The sequence below is a fragment of the Xenopus laevis genome, chromosome 2S, assembly GCF_017654675.1.
Source record: "Xenopus laevis strain J_2021 chromosome 2S, Xenopus_laevis_v10.1, whole genome shotgun sequence".
Taxonomy (NCBI): Eukaryota; Metazoa; Chordata; class Amphibia; order Anura; family Pipidae; genus Xenopus; species Xenopus laevis.
The window spans coordinates 156478108-156496961 of NC_054374.1; the positions used below are offsets into that span (position 1 = coordinate 156478108).

General features: G+C 39.4%; 2 protein-coding genes across 2 annotated transcripts in view; both read right to left on the reverse strand.

The window, feature by feature from the left end:
- The window catches only part of amotl1.S (angiomotin like 1 S homeolog), a 92920-nt gene extending 86564 nt beyond the window's left edge, over positions 1–6356 (reverse strand). The window contains exon 1 of the mRNA XM_018250351.2: positions 6239–6356. The gene's annotated coding sequence lies outside the window, so the exon portion shown is untranslated. The remainder of the gene's footprint in view (positions 1–6238) is intronic.
- A 7627-nt stretch (positions 6357–13983) lies between these two features.
- piwil4.S (piwi-like RNA-mediated gene silencing 4 S homeolog) overlaps positions 13984–18854 on the reverse strand; it is an 81211-nt gene continuing 76340 nt past the window's right edge. Inside the window, exon 21 of the mRNA XM_041584577.1 lies at positions 13984–14570. Coding sequence (XP_041440511.1) covers positions 14454–14570 — 117 coding nt within the window. The 3' untranslated portion in view covers positions 13984–14453. The remainder of the gene's footprint in view (positions 14571–18854) is intronic.

The window sequence follows — 18854 nt, forward strand, 5'->3', positions numbered from 1 at the left end:
CGGGGGTCACTGACCCCATCTAAATAACAAATGCTCTGTAAGGCTACAAATGTATCGTTATTGCTACTTTTTATTACTCATCTTTCTATTCAGGCCTCTCCTATTCATATTCCAGCCTTTTATTCAAATCAGTGTGTGGTTGCTAGGGGGAATTTGGACCCTAGCAACCTGATGGCTGAAACTGCAAACTGGAGAGCTGCTGAATAAAAAGCTAAATAACTCAAAAACCACAAATAATAAAAAATGAAAACCAATTGCAAATTGTATCAGAATATCACTCTCTACATTCTACTGAAAGTTAGATTGAAGGTGAACAACCCCTTTAAGGCAGACTGCTGTCATAGAGGCATCTATATGATAAACACACAAATGCTAAAGTCAGAACTTTTTTTTTTCAGCCCATTTAAGGGGACAACCTACAAAAAGTGCAGTTTTGTTGCAGAGAGTTTTAAGCAGCTACTGCCCCCACATATAATAAAAGAAGTGTTCTGTTCAGTTCATATAAATGATTATGGCAGACTGGGAATGAACAGCTCATTGGGTCATATGAATGGAATCCCACAGGCCATGGGAGCGAGTTACACTTTATATTGCCCCTGGCATTGGGCCACTAGCCAGCATCTGAGTGATGCACACCCCTCATTGTCTGCTCGTTGCACCCTGCAGCTTCAAACATGTCATTTATTTATACAGGTTGGCAGCGATACATGATTTTAATACTTATGAGCTCAGCCTCTGCATTCGGTCAATATGGCTTATGTTATAATGAACAATGACGGCATTTTCATGTAAGGGCGAAGGTGATTGTTTCCTACACTCACTTGATCTCAGAAAGTAATGAGCTAATTTACTTATCCTTTTTTCCTTGCAAGAGCGGGTGATTTTCAAATGCTCAAGCCCACCTAAAAGCCTGTTGGGGGTAAAATACATCAACTAATGAGGTCCCCGCCAAAGCCCTGCTCCCACAGGATTTCCTTTATGATTGGTCAAGCTGAAGGGCTCAAGCTTTAGTAAATCGCCCCAATTCTCTGCTCTTCTGAGCACTTTTTAAAATTTAGCTGAAATATATTATAGTGTATATATACATATATATATGTATAGTCTAGTCACATTTTAAGGGGTCATTTATAAAGGCCCTGGATGCGAGTGTTAGACCACTAATAAGCACTTGTATTCAGAGACTTGATGTAGAGTGAGCATTGTGCTGGATTAATAACACTGACATTAGGTGGAGAGTGCGGTGCTGGTGAGAGCAATCCTGTGGTTACCACCTTCCATAGCGCAAGTTGTAAGGACAGGGCTCCTTAGTACCCTGTGCCTGCTGGTCAGACTGGGGTCCAGGACACACAGAAGCTGCCACCTCAGGGGCTCCCACACCCAATCAGGCCCCCCTGGCAGTGCCCAATGTCACAACTTTGTTCTTTGTGGAGGGATAGAGGGAGTTGGGGGAGCACACAGCATCTTTAGTAGGTTGTGGATCTGGATAGATGGGGTCCATGGGGCCCACAATTAAAGTATATTGGAGATAGATTTCTTTTACTTTAAAGAAAGTAAAAATGGGATTTTATTTTTTTGCCTTTACATCCCCTTTAAGGGCCAGAATTACCCCTGTTTGCATTTCCACCTTGGGTCCAAATAAATGACCCCATAGTAGTATCTAGGAGCAGATAGCGACCAATCAGATGTTTCCTTACATACAGCTGACAAATAAATGTCACCTGCTGATAGGTTACTTGACTGACACAAACGTATCTGCATGTCCTTTGAGCTTTCCCCCAAGAAGCCTATAAAGTAGGGCAGGGGTTACCAGAAGGTAGATCGGGATCTACCAGTAGTTGGTGATCAGTAGATCTCAAGACACTGTCAACAAACAGCTTGCCTAAATCTCCCTCCTATTTCATTCAGATATTTATTATGTTAAGGTTACATAAGAAATAGTTAAATATAACAATATACATTTTCCCATAAATCAGTTTAAGTAACATGGAACAGAATGCCAACAACGGTTTTATGGATGTCGATCACAATGGGTGGGAAAACATCACTAAAAGTAGACCTCACATTAGTAAAGTATGGGCACTCCTGAAGTAGGGGCTGAAGTAGGGGCTTGGGAAAATGATCTTATCATTTCCTAAAACAGCAATGAAAGCAATGTCTAGGCCAGGCATATAGTAAAGGCAAATAAACAATATGTTTAACATATAGGGGTCCATTTACTAAGGGTCGAAGTGAATTCGAAGTGAATTTTCGAATTCAAAAACTTTGGATTTCAAAGTAATTTTTGGGTACTTCGACCATCGAATAGGCCAAAATTTGATTTGAATTGCAAAAACTTCGAATATTCAACCATTCGAAAATCGTACATTCGAAGTACTTTCTCTTTAAAAAACTTCGACACTTCACCACCTTAAACCTGCCGAATTGCTATGTTAGCCTATAGGGACCTCCTAGAACCTATAGCCAGTATTTGGCTACGTTTTTTTTTTTTGAAAATCGTTTGATCGATCGATTAAATCATTCGAATCGTTTGATTCGAACGATTTCTACGTTCGATCAAGCGATTTGAATTCGATCGAAAATGGCTAAATTTAATCAAAAAAAAAACTTTGACTTTCGAATTTCTACAATTCGATGGTCGAATTTCGAAGTTTTACCACTTTCGAAATTCGACCGTTAGTAAATGTGCCCCTTAGTCATTGAATCATTTATTATTACGGTGTGATCAAATCCTTATGTGACACCATATGAGGACATATTCATTCTTCTTTCCACTTCTAAGTATTTGTTAACCTGTAATATTATACTTCTATTTTTAACCTGGAACTGGTCAAAACATGTAGAGCAAATCCACTAAAAGAAACAGCTAAAGGAATCCTAATCCTAAATCTATGAATGATGGAATAATTCAAAGGAGGATGGTTTAATTCTACATTTTAATAAGAGAACTCAAAGAAAAAGAATTGTCTGCTAACATGCAACAAGCATTGTTATTGATATATTTTGGAGGACTCTGGATATGGATTTCCAGATAAAAGATCCTACATGAATAAGTAAACATATTTCTGGTTTTCCTAAGTTATTTCAGAACACATACTGTAACTAGGTTGACTGCTTAATCTTGCTAAACCTTCTTATCGCACTGACTCTAATTGATATGAATGGGGGGGGGTTTAGAAAGGGTGATCTGAATACCTTGCTATAAAAATAGGCATAATTTCAGGAATAACAGTGAGGGGGAGTAATGAACTTCCCTGAACACAAAGTAACCGGCAGTTTCAGAATTTTTTAAACTAAAATTCATGTAATAAAGGTAAATTAGAAGGCAACTCCATATCTATAGATATATTATCTTGTTTTCATCGAGATTTACTTTCTCTAGCTATTTATTCTACCCTTCCAGCCTTCTACCATTTCATCAATGTGTCCCTCCTGTCTGACTCTTGACCTGTTGCCTTCCCCAACCTTCACTTTGGCTCCTCTGATGCCTCCTCTGGCCTGAAAGATCAGATTTTTCCTACCTTTGTTACTCTTGCTACTCTTAAGGGTCAAGTTTCCCTGTCTTTAAAGGAGAACTAAAGCTTAACTAAAGAAGTAGGTAGAAATGTTGTACATTATGTTTTGTACTTCTGTACCAGCCCAAGGCAACCACAACCCTTTAGCAGTAAAGATCTGTGTCTTTAAAGATGCCCCAGTAGCTCCCCATCTTCTTTTCTGCTGATTCACTGCACATGCTCTGTGCTGCTGTCACTTACTGAGCTTAGGGACCCACTCACAATATACAGTACACATAGAATACAAATGTCACAATATAAGGCTGATTAGTAATTAATACAGATATCTAGTATAGGTCAATCTAAAAACAACTGGACTTGCTGAGTAATCAATGAAGACGTTTCACTACTCATCCGAGCAGCTTCTTCAGTTCAACTGACTGGTGTGGGAAGTTCTCGGCATATAAACTCTTCCACTAATCCATTTACAATGGTGGAAGATTAAATGAGATTAGTCAAGTTGTTTTTAGATTGACCTATAATAGATACTGTATACCATGACCTGGATGAATGAAAATCTTCATAGTCAATTATAAGCCCTAAGCTTAGCTTCTCAACAGCCAATCAGAGCCCACTGAGCATGTGAGTGTCACAGACACTTTCCAAGATGGTGACCCCCTGTGACAAGTTTGAAGTCCTGGATCATTGCTGCTATTGACAAGCTCAAACTTTAGCCTCGTGCAATACGTTCAGTATATAAAATATGCCATTTTTAGCCACATTCATTTTTAGGGTTTAGTTCTCCTTTATCAGCTTACAGTCAAAAGGAGGTTATCCACTGGCTTTAATAACTTTATTAGCCTATTAGCTTGTATATGGAAACTTTCCAGCAGCCCACTGGACTAATAGCTGGCAGGTTTTCCTATTCTAACTGCTGCACCCTACTTAATTCCGGGCGCAGGCTATGCCCTCTAAGATATAATAATGGTGTTGGATGTGGAAGAAAGGGGGTGGCTATGGAATGCCTTCAATGACTACCCTTCCGACTACACAAAAACATCATCTTGGCTACATCCATGACTCCACGCCAAGACAACCGCACCAAAGCAGTGTGTTTGTACTAGTTTTTTTTAAAGCAACCTAAGGTTCCTCAAAGGGGTTGTTCACCTTAGCACACTTTTAGTATGATGTAGAGAGAGTGATATTCTGAGACAATTACTTGCAATTGGTTCTCATTTTTTATTATCTGTGGTTTTTGAGTTATTTCGCTTTTTATTCAGCTGCTCTCCAGTTTGCAATTTCACCAGTCTGGTTACTAGGGTCCAAATTACCTTAGCAACCATGCATTGATTGTATTAGAGACTGGAATATGAATAGGAGAGTCCTGAATAGAAATATAAGTAATAACAAGCAGAAATAACAATACAGTTGTAGCCTTATAGAGCATTTGATTTTAGATGGGGTCAGTGAAAGCTGGAAAGAGTCAAAAGAAGAAGGCAAATAATTCAAAAAACTATAAAAAATACATAATGAAGCACTGGTCATTGTATAACATACTAAGAGTTAACTTCAAGGTGAACCAACCCTATAAGCAAGAGTCCTGCATATTTCTCACTAACTTCTTCCTTATCTGCTATCTGTTTAATGATACATTTGTAGCATTAGGATACATTATTTATCCTTTCAGTTTCATTGTACAGGTATGGGACCTATTATCCAGAATGCTTGGGACCTGGGTCTTTCCAGATAACGGATCTTTCCGTAATTTAGATCTTCACACCTTAAGTCTACTAGAAAATCACGTAAACATTCAATAAACCCAATAGGCTGGTTTTGCTTCCAATAAGAATGAATTATATCTTAGTTTGGATCAAGTATAAGGTACTGTTTTATTACTATAGAGAAAAAGGAAATAATTTTTAAACATTTGTATTATTTGATTATAATGGGGTCTATGGGAGACGGCCTTTCCGTAATTCGGAACTTTCTGGATAATGGGTTTCCGGATAAGGGATCCCATACCTGTAGTGCATAATCCCTCACTATTTTGGGAACAATTAACACCAGCATGCTACATGACCTTAAAATTTACTTTCCAGAACTGCAAGGAAGTTGTTTTTTGCCTCCATTGCATAGTTTAATAATGGATTAGGGCAGAGACACACGTGGAGATTTAGTTGCCCGGCGACAAATCGCCTCTTCTTCGGGCAACTAATCTCCCCGAACTGCCTTCCCGCCGGCTAGAATCGAAATCGCCGACGCATGGCACTCGGAGAACTTCATATTCCAAAGTCGCCCGAAGTTGCCTCAAAAGGAAACTTCAGGTGACTTTGGAAAACGAAATCCACCAAGTGCCATCCCAACGGCGATTTCGATTCTAGCCAGCGGGAAGGCATTGCGGGAACATTAGTCGACCCGAAGAAGAGGCGACTAATCTCCCTGAAACTCCACGTGCGTCTCTGCCCTTAGTCATCGGTCTTATATACAAAGTAAATTAACACCCATTCCATAAAGCCTTGCCATATAAAACTAAAACCTACGGACTAGAGGTGGTGCCTACAGAACTTGCTAAATACGGTCCTCTAGTCATTAGACAAAGCAGAAACTCAAACTTCTTACATACAGTATATCTCTTTAAACACACGAGAACAAAGGATCTATGTTTCAAATGCTTAAATAGATAGAGGTTCCTGTTCTCAATTCAATGTCATTTTTAGTATTAGGGCTGAAAAAACATTTTAAATTACCTCTTTAGTTGCTTGTTCTAGAAATCTGTTGGGCTTGTAGCTTTCAGCAGAGACTGGAAGTGAAATGTGGGTTTGTGAGTAATGCTAACATTTAGAAATATGCATGGAGCCATTGCCTGGGCTTGCTCCCTATTCACTACGTCACCTCTGCAAATCAGCCGATTGCTCTGAATATGAAAAGAGGCTCGCCATGCTCTAACATGCAGTCAACTCGGTGGGTGCCAAAATATTTTGCTTGTGTTTTATAAACCATTTCATCCACATGAGTCGAATAGACTCAGACAGTGCACTGATTTTATTAAAAAGAATAGACCTATCCTTTTAGACGTGGTCACTTTTGATTTTGATGCATCCTGCAGGGAAACAATGATTATTTAGTATAGGTATTGAATCTGTTACCCGGAAACCCATTATCCAGAATGCTGCACATTTTTTCCAGATTACCTAAATTTTAAAAAATGATTTCCTTTTTTTCTCTATAATAATAAAACATTACCTACAGAAAGAACTGTTATCCGGAAAGCCCCAGGTCCCAAGCATTCTGGATAAGGTGCTACACTTGTATTGCATAAAACACTGTTTATTGTTGCTAGATGCAGCATGATTCTGTGCTGGTGGAACCCCTAATTACTGCACCTCTGCACAAGAATGGGTCTATGTATCATTTGGACGAAACCCTTAGCTCTCCTTTTGTGTTGCTTGATTCCAAATAGTTGACCCGTTTAAAACCTGCCTAGAGACTGAGACCCTTGGAAATGTAGAATACAACCGATGTTATCCGTAACACACATGCCATTCAGGAGTGGGATTTTCTGTTGAGATTCACAAGGTCCTGTCTGGTTTCATGGGTAACACCCAGGCAGGAATTGCTTTACTAGTGGGGCTACTCTAGAGCAGTGGTGTGTTAATGTTTGTGTTTTGTTTGAAAATATTTTATTTGATTTTCATGTTAAAAAAAGAATAACAGTATGACAGCAAATATGCAGATGAAGAAAGACATGTTGTAATCGATTCAGTGGCATAGTATTATTAAAAACTAAATACCATTTTAAGAGACTGACAACTAACTAAAATTAACGAAAATTGACTAAGCCAGTGGATGTACACATATTGAAAGAAAGAAAAATGTCCATTCATCGACTGGAATATCTGAATGTTTGTGTTTTAACCCCATTGTGATCCAACAAATGGTCAGGGTCCCCTTAGATCATAATAACTTTACAGCTTCGGGAATATCTAGGGCAGCAAATATCACCTCAAACCTCCTTCTTGCTGGCCTTCAAACTTGGCTTCCAGGTATATCTTGTATATTTTGAAAAGACAACAGGCATCCTCCCCAAACTGACTTTGAACCTCCAATCACTGTTCCAGGCACCCTGAGAGGAGAGAAGTCTAACAGGTTGGATTAAGTTCCAATAACATCTTGCTGGTGGGTTCCCTCACCTCCTGTCAATATGCTGTAGGGAGATACTCACTATGGAAATCTAGTGAAGGTCAGTACATTGGAATTCGTGCATGATCCAACAAAAATCATGTGGAATCTTTCTTTCAGAAACACAATACAAACAATAATGTAATACCTGAAACTGTTATATGTTGTCACACCCCTATTGGTGGCATGCTTTCCTAAAAACTATAGTCATTTGCTCTAGTGATAGAAGGAGGCTACTGATTACTTGTCTAACAATATGGTCAGTATGGCCTCCCCTCGACCTGAGACACAGCCAGTACGTTCAACTTGCTAGATATAAAAATAAATTGTATGCACAGTATTACTGTATATAGCACTGTACAACTGTATATTATCAGTGTGAGGTGGAGGAGCAGGTCAAATAAATGAACTGAAGTTGAAGGTTGTGAGAATTAGAAATTAGCAAAGGGCGTGCCAGGTGAGAGACGTCCTTCTCTAATAAAAACACACTATTCAGTTGCCTCCAGGAGTTGGGAAAGTAAGAGCATTGCATTGTGGGAGATGCCTTGTATTTTATTTGTTAGCAGGAAGCCAAAATTAAAAAATACACTCCCAGTGGCACAAACAAGACTAGAGAAACCATGTTGGCGGTTTTTTTTCCCACACTATGACAGTTCCTTGTCAGGGCTGATTTTAGTGTTGGGGTGGACATCTCTAATATATTTCCCTCCCAGACAGGTTCCCATATTCCCTTTAGATCAGTTCTGTGTTAGTTCTTCTCCAAACATCGCTATTAATTATTTATACCACCGTTGCCCTGTTCTAACTTGTTGTTCCTTTTACCTCTTGGAAAGCAGCTTGGTAAAGTTCTGTGAAGCACCCAAACAATTTTGATACAAAGACATGCCCATTGTTCGAGATATGCATATCCCTCCCTGGTCTGTTTATTGGAACCATAGCTATAGCTAAGGCATATAAAAACAATGAACAGACATAGACCATTTGCCTACTTGCTACCCTAAGACACACCTATGACACACCTGTGACTAAGCGCCGGAAGGTGCGAAACGCGTAAGGTGGGATATGTGGGGTGGTATGTACTGAATACTTTTTAAATGTGAAATTCAATAAATTATTCTTATTTTTACTCTAAAAGGCCTTGGGATATATATCTTTTTTGATATAAACTTTTTTGTACTTGCTACCCTACCCAGGGACCTCTCTGCCCAAAGGTCCCCACCCACCCAAGGTCCTCTCTATCAAAGAGCCTGTGTAGCCAAGCTCATCTCTACTAAAAAACCTCTCTACCCAAGCTCCTCCGTAACAAAGCTCCTCTCTACCAAAGAACCTCTCTATCCAAGGGCCTCTCTACCCAATGGCATCTCTACCCAATGGTCTCTCTAACCAAGGTCCTCTTGGGTATAGATGACATCTATACTTATAAGCCCCATGACTCAATGACCTTTATACCAAAGGATCTCTTTACCTAAGGGTCTTTCTTCCCAAGGTCCTCTACTCGCAAGGGCCTTTCGACCCAAGAACCTCTATACCTAAGGAAGTTTCTACCCAAGGAACTCTGTACCCTCATAGGATCTCACCCCTAAAACCCAGCCCTAAGCTTGGCATTAGTAAGATTGATTGCTGGTTTTCAATAGTATAAAGTGGTTCTGGAAACAAATCAGAGCCTTGTCTCAGAAATCATATCTGTGCAACAATAAAACCCAACACAGAAATGTCAACTCTCTTGGCTTTTTTCAGGACAGGACACACTCACTAAGTTCCAGGGGTAGTTGGAGTGGTTCCCTTCTTCAGATAAAAGACAACACACATTTTTAGTTTTAGCTGCTGAATAATATGTAGGGCAGTTGACCTGGCTATTGGTGATTTTGTATTGTATTGTTGATAGTGTTGAGACAGCAGAGATGGAGGTAACCTCTAGGAGGTTTTTGACCACCATCTCTAACTTCCAGCAAAAACCTTTTTGTTACATGTTGATCATACCCAGCTATGCCCCATACATGTCCCCAGCTCTGTCCCAGCCCAATATAAAAATATTTGTATATTTGTCTATAGTTGTCTTTAAAACCATATTATTGACTGCAAGTTTACATCAGCATTTTGAGATATTTATCTGTCTGAAGGGTAGAAAATATGAAGCCTGGTGTGTCTATTACACATATCTTATGCCTAGATTCGAAAGGCTTCTTAACATGTGCTTCTTACAATGGATCAAAGTAAAACATGTCACCGCTTGTTCAGCTTTGCATGAATGGTTCATTAAATAACACACACTCCCGAGTTTAAGAAAACATTTGCTTTTCGTATAAGAAGGGAAAAGGGTTTTTATCTTATAATCATCATTATTTCACAGACTGGGAGATGTGGAATCCACATCACAAGATCAATAAGGGGTGGGTGGATCATATTTATAATCTAGAAGTCATTCTGGATGTCTCTTTTGAACATTGAATAGGGAGGATAGTCTCGTTCTTGGCCCTAAACTTGCAGGATATTCCAACACATGTTTAATCAACCATTGACTCTCTAACAACTTTTCTAAGGGAGTTCAATAACCTGATCACTCTTACATGTAATGCAATATTTGCTCTGTTGATAATTCAGTCTTCTTACCCCCAACTGGATGTCTTCTTGGACAATATGGAATCAGCTCCTACAAAAAAACGTCAGTTGTTTTACATTGTCCTTTTACATATTTTGCCAACTGCCCTACTTTAAACCTTTGCCAGTGCTTATGCCTAACTAATAATATTTTTATTTGCAATATTATTCATGGTTAATTATCTTGTCATTATGAAGAATATGGAGCCAGGGGGCCAAGAGTGTAGAGGTGATCTTCAGGAGTAGACGCACTCAATTATTGGGCTATACTCACACAGACACATGTAAGCGTACGAACACAGGTGGGACGCAACTTGTTGCATTTAATTTTTTCAAATTTTAATCAAATTTGGACTATTTCCCTTGTCGAAGTACACAAAATTTAGCCTGAAATTATAAGTAGTCCACAGTAAATGGGTGCAATTGTGCTCTCTGAACTAGCGATGTGGTCCCCCTGGACCTGCTCCTGCGCAAAAAAGTTAAGAGCTCTCAAATGGTGAGAACCCCAGAGACGGGGAAAAGTTTAAATGCATGATGCCGAAAAGCTAATGAATTTTATTCCTATGAATTTATGTTTATGTCAAGTGCAAAAAAGCCTTTCTTCTCCTTTAATTGGCCACACACAGTTGTGTGAAAATCCAGTTCATTAAAGGCTGTACTTCTATATATTTGGTGCCGTTGATTTCCCCCTGCTCCAAACTGACACCTCCCTCCAGGGTTCTCACAGTGGTCGGCATCAATTTCCAAAGTGCACTAGTGCAGAGTATCACCAGCTTTACTCACCTGATTCCATCTTACTACAAGTAGTACTCACCTTCTCACTCCAAGCCCTACTGCACCCCTTCTCTCCATATGCTTCTCCCCCTAATTTATAGAATATCAAAGATTCTTCATCCAGTCAAGGCACAAGTCAAAAGTTTAGTCATGTGTTACCAATGCCCAAACTACCAGCAAATCACCTGCTTCCTCTTAAATGTTATCAGGCAATATCATGTAGGTCTTTTCTTGGACAATTTCACAAAAAGAGTAGAATTTCATACCATTTATTGGTTGCTTAATAGAGGAAACCCTTCCATATATATGTACAGTACTTACCATCAGAACACTTAATTCTTGTTTAACTACGTAATTTAGCTCTAGAGCACGGCCTAGTGGCAGCCACGGAACATAAAAGCTGCTTCCCATTTAAGTAATTCAAATACTGATTGGTATTGGTGAATCAACCTATTAAAATAAGGGTAAACAATGAATTTATATCAAATATACGTTTAAAAAATAAATATATATTAATATTTACAGTATATTATATATATATATATATATATATATATATATATAGTATATTCTTTTAATATGGAATTTGGAATAAAACTTTTTACAACATTTTCGGAAGTTTTTGAGTTACGGGTTAACTGTGTGCTCTTCTGTATGATTTGCCGTGGATACTGGGGCCTGTATCCCATTAACTCCGGTCACTCTCTATAACTGGCCACACACACTGCCCAGGTAGATTGAATACGTTTTGAAGGGAATACTGTCAACATAATTATCTTGTTTAATTATGCTACTAATTTATTACATGAGCTTTTTGTTCTTTTATTTTCTGTCACCTTCATCGTTAAAATGTTATATTTGTATAATGTAGTTTATATGTTCAGTTGGAACCATTTTGGAGTTCGGAGGCCTGTGGGTGCCCCATGAATACAGTGCTGACTGTGTTTGGCAAAGCTGTATTCATACAGGGAATGAGAGGGGGTGGCACATAGACATCCTCCATCAATCCCCTTAACAATCCCCTAACTTGCACGTCATTCACAATAAAAAATTAGGGTGTGGTGGCAGATGCAGGCCGCAGTGGAACCTGTATTTATTGCCCGTATTCTGTAGCTCTCCACCTGTTTTGTATCCGGTGCCGTGTCACTGCAGCCAGACCTCAGGCAAAATTGATCTGAGCACCAAGGGCCACACTCTTGCACCTCCTCTACTGTTTTGTTAATTCAGTCTCAGAAATTGCATGCAGCAGTGTAGCAGACAGAATGTTTAATACAACATTTATATGTTTTTCTTGCATTTTTATTTGCCAAAGTAAGAGGAAGCAGCCAGTGTCAGACTGGCCCACTGGGATACCAGGAAAAGTGCAGGTGGGCCCAGGTGTCAGTGGCCCTCATGCTGCTAAACATTTGGCCTATTTCATGGCCTTTCCCTATTTCTAAACAAAAGGCTAAATAGATGGAATAATAGATTATAGAATATAAAGAAAAGAGGCTAGGGGAATAGAGGTTGAGTGAGGAAAGGAAGAATAATAGTACTGAGAGTGGGCCCCTGGTCTAAGGTTTTTAAGTGGGCCCCTGGTTGTCCCAATCCGATACTGGAGGCAGCCATACTGTTTACAAGAATGCAGTGTCATTCATAGACTCCAATGCAACATGGTTATAAAACATGCTTGTCCTGCTCTTCCTACAGTACATATATGTATACCTTCTGAACAGGGCCAGAACTAGGGGTAGGGGTATATAATGTATTTAAAACAACAGCGCCATCTGCTAGTCAGTGCCACCAACGAGATTCAACCTGCTGAGATGAGGCTGCTGGAGCAAAGCTGTGACTGGCTCACTTCTAGATGAGACTCTAGGTGGAAAGCTTGAATGACTTACCTTTAGAAGTGACTGTCAGGACAAAATCCGAGTATCTTGAGAGGAGACTGTTGCCCCCATGTTCACAAAAGAGGAGACTAAAAATTGCCGCTCTGTGGATGCTTTTTAATACAGGTATGGGACCTATTTTCCAGAATGCTTGCGGAATCGGGGGTTTACTGGATAAGGGATCTTTCTGTAATTTGGATCTTTATACCTTAAGTCTACTAACAAATAATTTGAACATTAAAGGGGAACTCCAAACCAAAACCAAAATTTGATAAAGAGGCCCACATAACACAGAAACCCCTAATATACCCATCACAGTTACCTGTATCTTCAAAAAGTATGAATAAATGCCATTTTCTATGCTGAAATCCAGCTGTTTAACAGTTCTTCTCTTCTGCATCATTTGAAATCCTGGCAGGGAAGGAGGGACTAAACACTGATGTTACAAATTGTAACAACTTCTCCACAGCTTACAGACAACATGCAGGAACTACGTAACCCACAATGCATTGCACTGTGATGTCCCTTTCCTTATTGAAATCACATGTGCAGGGAATTGTGGTGTTTGGAGGATGCAGGCTGAGGACAGATGGCTGTTGATACAAAGTAACAGTAGTCAGACAGCTCAGCAAAGTAGTCAGACAGATCAGAAGTAGAGCAGGGGGCTAGGGCTTAGGGAATTGTCAGAAACCATTACAAATCATGAAAAGTCTGCATATTTTTTAATTGATGTAATTTGCAAAGTTGCTTGAAATTATGTTTACTTTTCAATAAGATATGTTTTTGTGGAGTTCCCCATTACATAACCCCAATTGGAAGGTTTTGCCCCCAATAAAGATTAATTATATCTTAGTTGGGATCCAGTACAAGGTACTGTTTTATTATTACAGAGAAAAAGGAAATAATTTTTCTTAAAAATTTGGATTATTTGCATAAAATGGAATCTATGGCAAACTGTAATTCGGATTTCCTGGATGACGGGTTTCCACATAACGGATCCCTTAGCTGTATCTAAAACTTACATACTACAGTGAAATATTTGTAGCAAATGGAAGGCTCCTCAGACACTGACAGAAAGTGTAATTTAGTTTTATTCAATATGTTGAAAGAGCAGAAAAGTACAAATCAGCCATGATAACATAATAACAACAGACTAACAGCAAGAGTATAAACGTTGGATTCACCCCACCCAGTGGGAAGGAACCATCATGCTTTCTGGCAGCGAAGCTTTTGTGGACTGAGACGTTCACTTGAACATTCGTCAGTTTTATCGGCCGAAATTTCCTTATAAATAAATAAAACAGAATAAAATAAAAAAAATAGCAATATTCTTTATAAAAACTGTATAAATTCTGAACATTCGTCAGTTTTATCGGCCAAAATTTTCTTTATAAATAAATTAAATAGAATAAAATAAAAAAATAGCTATATTTTTTTTTAAAAAAAACTGTATAAATACTGCAGATGAACAAGGAGCAATACAATAACATATCTGTAGGCAAATGTTAGATTTCCGCACTAATGACAGGCGTTTCTGGATTTTTCACAGGTAAAAGAGCTTGTGGGAGAGCTCAGGGCTGGGTTCCCTGTGGATGCTCTGACCTACGAGGAAAGTGAGTTTGTGAGCATATTGGCACGGCGCTGGCACACGGATCACTCCCTGCAAGGAAAAATACAATTCTAGTATTAGAAATCATCAATATCCATCATAGTAATGCATTCCCCCAAAATCTCAATGTTATTAAGGGGCAGATTTATCAAAGTGAAAATTTTAATTAAAATAAAAAAAATTTCAAGCTAATTTTTGTGTACTTCGACTAGGGAATAGTCCAAATTTGATTCGAATTTGAAAAAATGAAATGCAACAAGCTGCGTCCCACCTGCATTCGTGCGCTTACATGCGTCTGTGTGAGTACAGCCCCCTTCACAATAATTAAGTGCGTCTAATCCTGAGCTCCCCTGCGGCTGAACGGAAGAAAGCGCAACACTGGGGAACGCAGGAAAAACCGCCGTGTGTAAGAGCCCTAATACCAGTGTTACCAGAATGGGAATGGAGGAAGCGAGTATGGTGAAAAGAATAAACAATGAATGACATGTGGGAGTGAGGGAGGGGTGGTCAAGCATGTTCAAATACAGGGGGGTCATTTATCAATACCGGGCAAATTTGCCCATGGGCAGTAACCCATGGCAACCAATCCATTTTCTGCATTCATTGTTCTACTTGCAGCTGGCTTTAAAAAGCTAATCACTGATTGGTTACTAAAGGTAACTGCCCATGGGCAAATTTGCCCAGCATTGATAAATGAGCCCCAAGCACTCTGCACTCAACCCATTATCAATATACAGTATTTAAGAGAGACATTTTGTGCATTCAGCTACTAAAAAATGTCTTAAACAAAACAGGGATTGTTGGTCCCTATATTGCAATATATTTAAGCTGGTCAACTACGTCAAAGTCATCCCATATCTGGCCAGTCCTACACTCAATTTTCATCTGATTCATTATATAGAATTTGATTGCTTCATTATACATATATTTAATACATAAAATGTCTTAGGGGCAGATGTACGAAGGGTCGAATATAGAGGGTTAATTAACCCTCGATATTCGACTAGGAACTAAAATCGTTCGACTTCGAATATCGAAGTCGAACGATTTAGCGCAAATCCTGCGATCGAACGATCGAAGGATTATTCGTTCGATCGAACGATTAAATCCTTCGAATCAAACGATTCGAAGGATTTTAATCCAACGATCGAAGGAATATCCTTCGATCAAAAAATCTCAGGCAAGCCTATGGGGACCTTCCCCATAGGCTAACATTGACTTCGGTAGCTTTTAGCTGCCGAAGTAGGGGGTCGAAGTTTTTCTTAAAGAGACAGTACTTCGACTATCGAATGGTCGAATAGTCGAACGATTTTTACTTCGAATCGTTCGATTCGAAGTCGAAGTAGTAGTCGAAGGTCGAAGTAGCCCATTCGATGGTCGAAGTAGCCCAAAAAACACTTCGAAATTCGAAGTTTTTTTAATTCGAATCCTTCACTCGAGCTTTATGAATCGGCCCCTTAATGTCCTTAAAGGGGTTGTTCACCTTCCAAACACTTTTTTCTTTTTCCAAAACCTTTTTTTTCAGGCTTCTGGCCATCGCACATGTTGCTCCGCCCCCTTTTACATCACTGTGCGTGAATCGGCCCCTTTTACGTCACAGACCACCCCCTTTTGTTCCCGCCCCACCGGCTAGTAAAATTTTTTAGAAAAGGTGGCAACCCTAATTGTTCCCCAGAAATAAAGACTTTTTTCAGTTACTTTCCAATATTTATTTTTTACCGTTTTTACGGGGGTTATTTACTAAACTTCGAATGCAAAAATCACGATTTTTTTTTTATTTTTTTTAATAAAATGGGACTTTTAAAAAAAATCACTAGTTTTTCGGAATTTATTAAACTCAGAGAGGGAAAAGTCAGAATCTGAAAATCCGGCATCTCAGACCTGTTGAGGTTCCATATAAGTTAATGGGAGAAGTCCCAATGATTTTTTGATGTGTGCTGATTTTTTGGCAATACCCCGAAGTTTTCAGGGAAAATGCAGAATTTTCGGGTGAAAAATCATGAAAATCAGATGAAACAATCATGAAAAACTGATTTTTCAGGATTTTTTCCCCGAAAACAAAATTTTCGGGAAAGTGTATTAATAAAAAAAAACCCGTGCAGATTTGGTCTGAATTTTTTTCAGAAAATATTGAGATAAATTCGGCCTTTGATAAATAACCCCCTAAGCGGTGAATGTTTGTGTCTCTGGTGTTTGAGTCTGGCAGCTCAGTAATTCAGGTGCAGATTCTGAACTGTTACAATTCTGCAACATTTAGTTGATCCATTTCTCAGCAGCATCTCTGTATTTGTGTATTTTGTGGTCACAGCCTCATTGCAACCCCGCCTAATGGTTTTAGAAATTACTGGTGAGCAAAACTTTCCCTTATTACCCTCAAAGTAATGCTGCTCTGAGTACTCTATCAAAATAAACACCTCATTTCTTTCCTTCTATTGTGTACTCATTGGCTTCTGTATCTGACTTCCTGTTTTCAGCTTAAACCTCCAGGGCTAGGGCTTGCGCATGCTCAGTTTGCTCCTCTCTCTCTGTGATGTCACACCTAGCTAATATGGCAGCTGCTTTCCTAAACAAACAGAGAGCTTCTAGAGCTGTCTACTCAGGTATGGTGAAGCATTCTGCAGAATCAATATAGTGTTTAGGGTCGGACTGGGCTGGCGAGACACTGGGAAAAAACCCAGTGGGCCCTGGCCCTCATGGGCTCCTGCTGGCCCAGGCCCTCTCTCCTAATCTGCAAAGACCCAAGAAAAATATGTGCGGTATGCACCAGCTTTTATGCCGGTGTTCGCACATGCACACAAGGGGTCCCGGAAATGTGGAACCCGGTGGGCCCCCTGTGCTCCAGTCCGACCCTGATAGTTTTATGGCTTCACTATTGTGGCTAACCTATTGTCAACAAACTGCTTCGGTAGCTTTCCTTCTCCTTTAAAGGTTCCCCTTCAGCACTCCCCTGCATTGTATGTCCTCCGCCAGCAGGGGGCTCTGCAGCACAGCATACTGAATACAGAAATACAATCTGCACTCATTTGATATTAACGAGATTTCTTATCCCATCGAAGATCCATCTTTGTTTTTAAATTAAAATATTTCACGCTGTCGGCAGTCGTAAGGCCTTGTACAGAATCGCCGGCGTGAAGAAACTCAGGCTAAATGACATTTTGTTATCAGATCCCAGGTTTTCTGCTCAAGTTCTCCCTGCATGCGAAATATTCTGAGACGGTGTCTTCTAATTTGTCTTATATTCACTCGATATTAATGCGTTTCTTTAATAATAATACGAAGGGGAGACAGCAGCACCCAAGCAATGACTGAAGCCTACTTTCTTTCTCAACAATGTGCTTCTAAGTTTGCTCTGCTAGGGGGGAGAAGCAGATTCACTGTTTGTAGTACAGGTATGGGATCCGTTATCCGGAAACCCGTTATTTTGATTTTTAAAAAAATATTTCCCTTTTCTATGTATTAAAAAATCAGTCAGGGGGCGTTTCAGGGATCTTCGCTACTTTGAGACGCCGGCCCCCTCACACCCGGCGGTTATCTCTCCGAGCACCGGAGTGGGACGAAGGGGAGGTCGAATCGATAGAAGAGCCAAAAATTCAGAATTAAAAAGTGGAATTCCGGCTCTTTAAAGGGGAACTATCCCAAAAATTTAATATGAGCTTCAGCATACTGAAATATGAAGTTTTCTAAATATAATAAATTAAAGATTCTGTACCATTTCTGAAATAATCAAGTTCATCTTCACTATTCCTCTCTCAGCATCTGTTTCTCTTCATTGTGTCTTCATGCAGCAGTTGGGTGTGAGATATTCATTGACAGTTAGATCCAATATATCTTATAGGGGGGCGGCCCTAGAAGATGTATTAGAGGTCATTCTATTAAAATCACCAGACATCATGTCTCTCTACATGCAGAATTTGTGTAAAAGGCAGTTATTTTGTAGATTTTCTTTGTACTGGAATCACTTATTTGAGTGAGTTCTAATATATCTGATAGGAAAGGAGCCCCCCTATAAGATATATTGGATCTAAATGTCAATGAATATCTGACACCCAACTGATGCATGAAGACAGAATGAAGAGAAACAGATGCTGTGAGAGCGATAGTGAAGATAAACTTGATTATTTCATAAACAATGCAATTGTACGTAGAAAGTTTCTTATTTCAGTATGATGAAGCTTTTTTTCATTTTCACGATAGTTCCCCTTTAATTACCAGGAGCAGTTTCTCAACTGAAGAGGACCTTGTACTTTATCCCAACTAAGATATAATTAATCCTTTTTGGAAGTAGGGAATCCAGGATTTGGTTTGGGATTTGACCTTTTTCAGCAGGATTCGGAT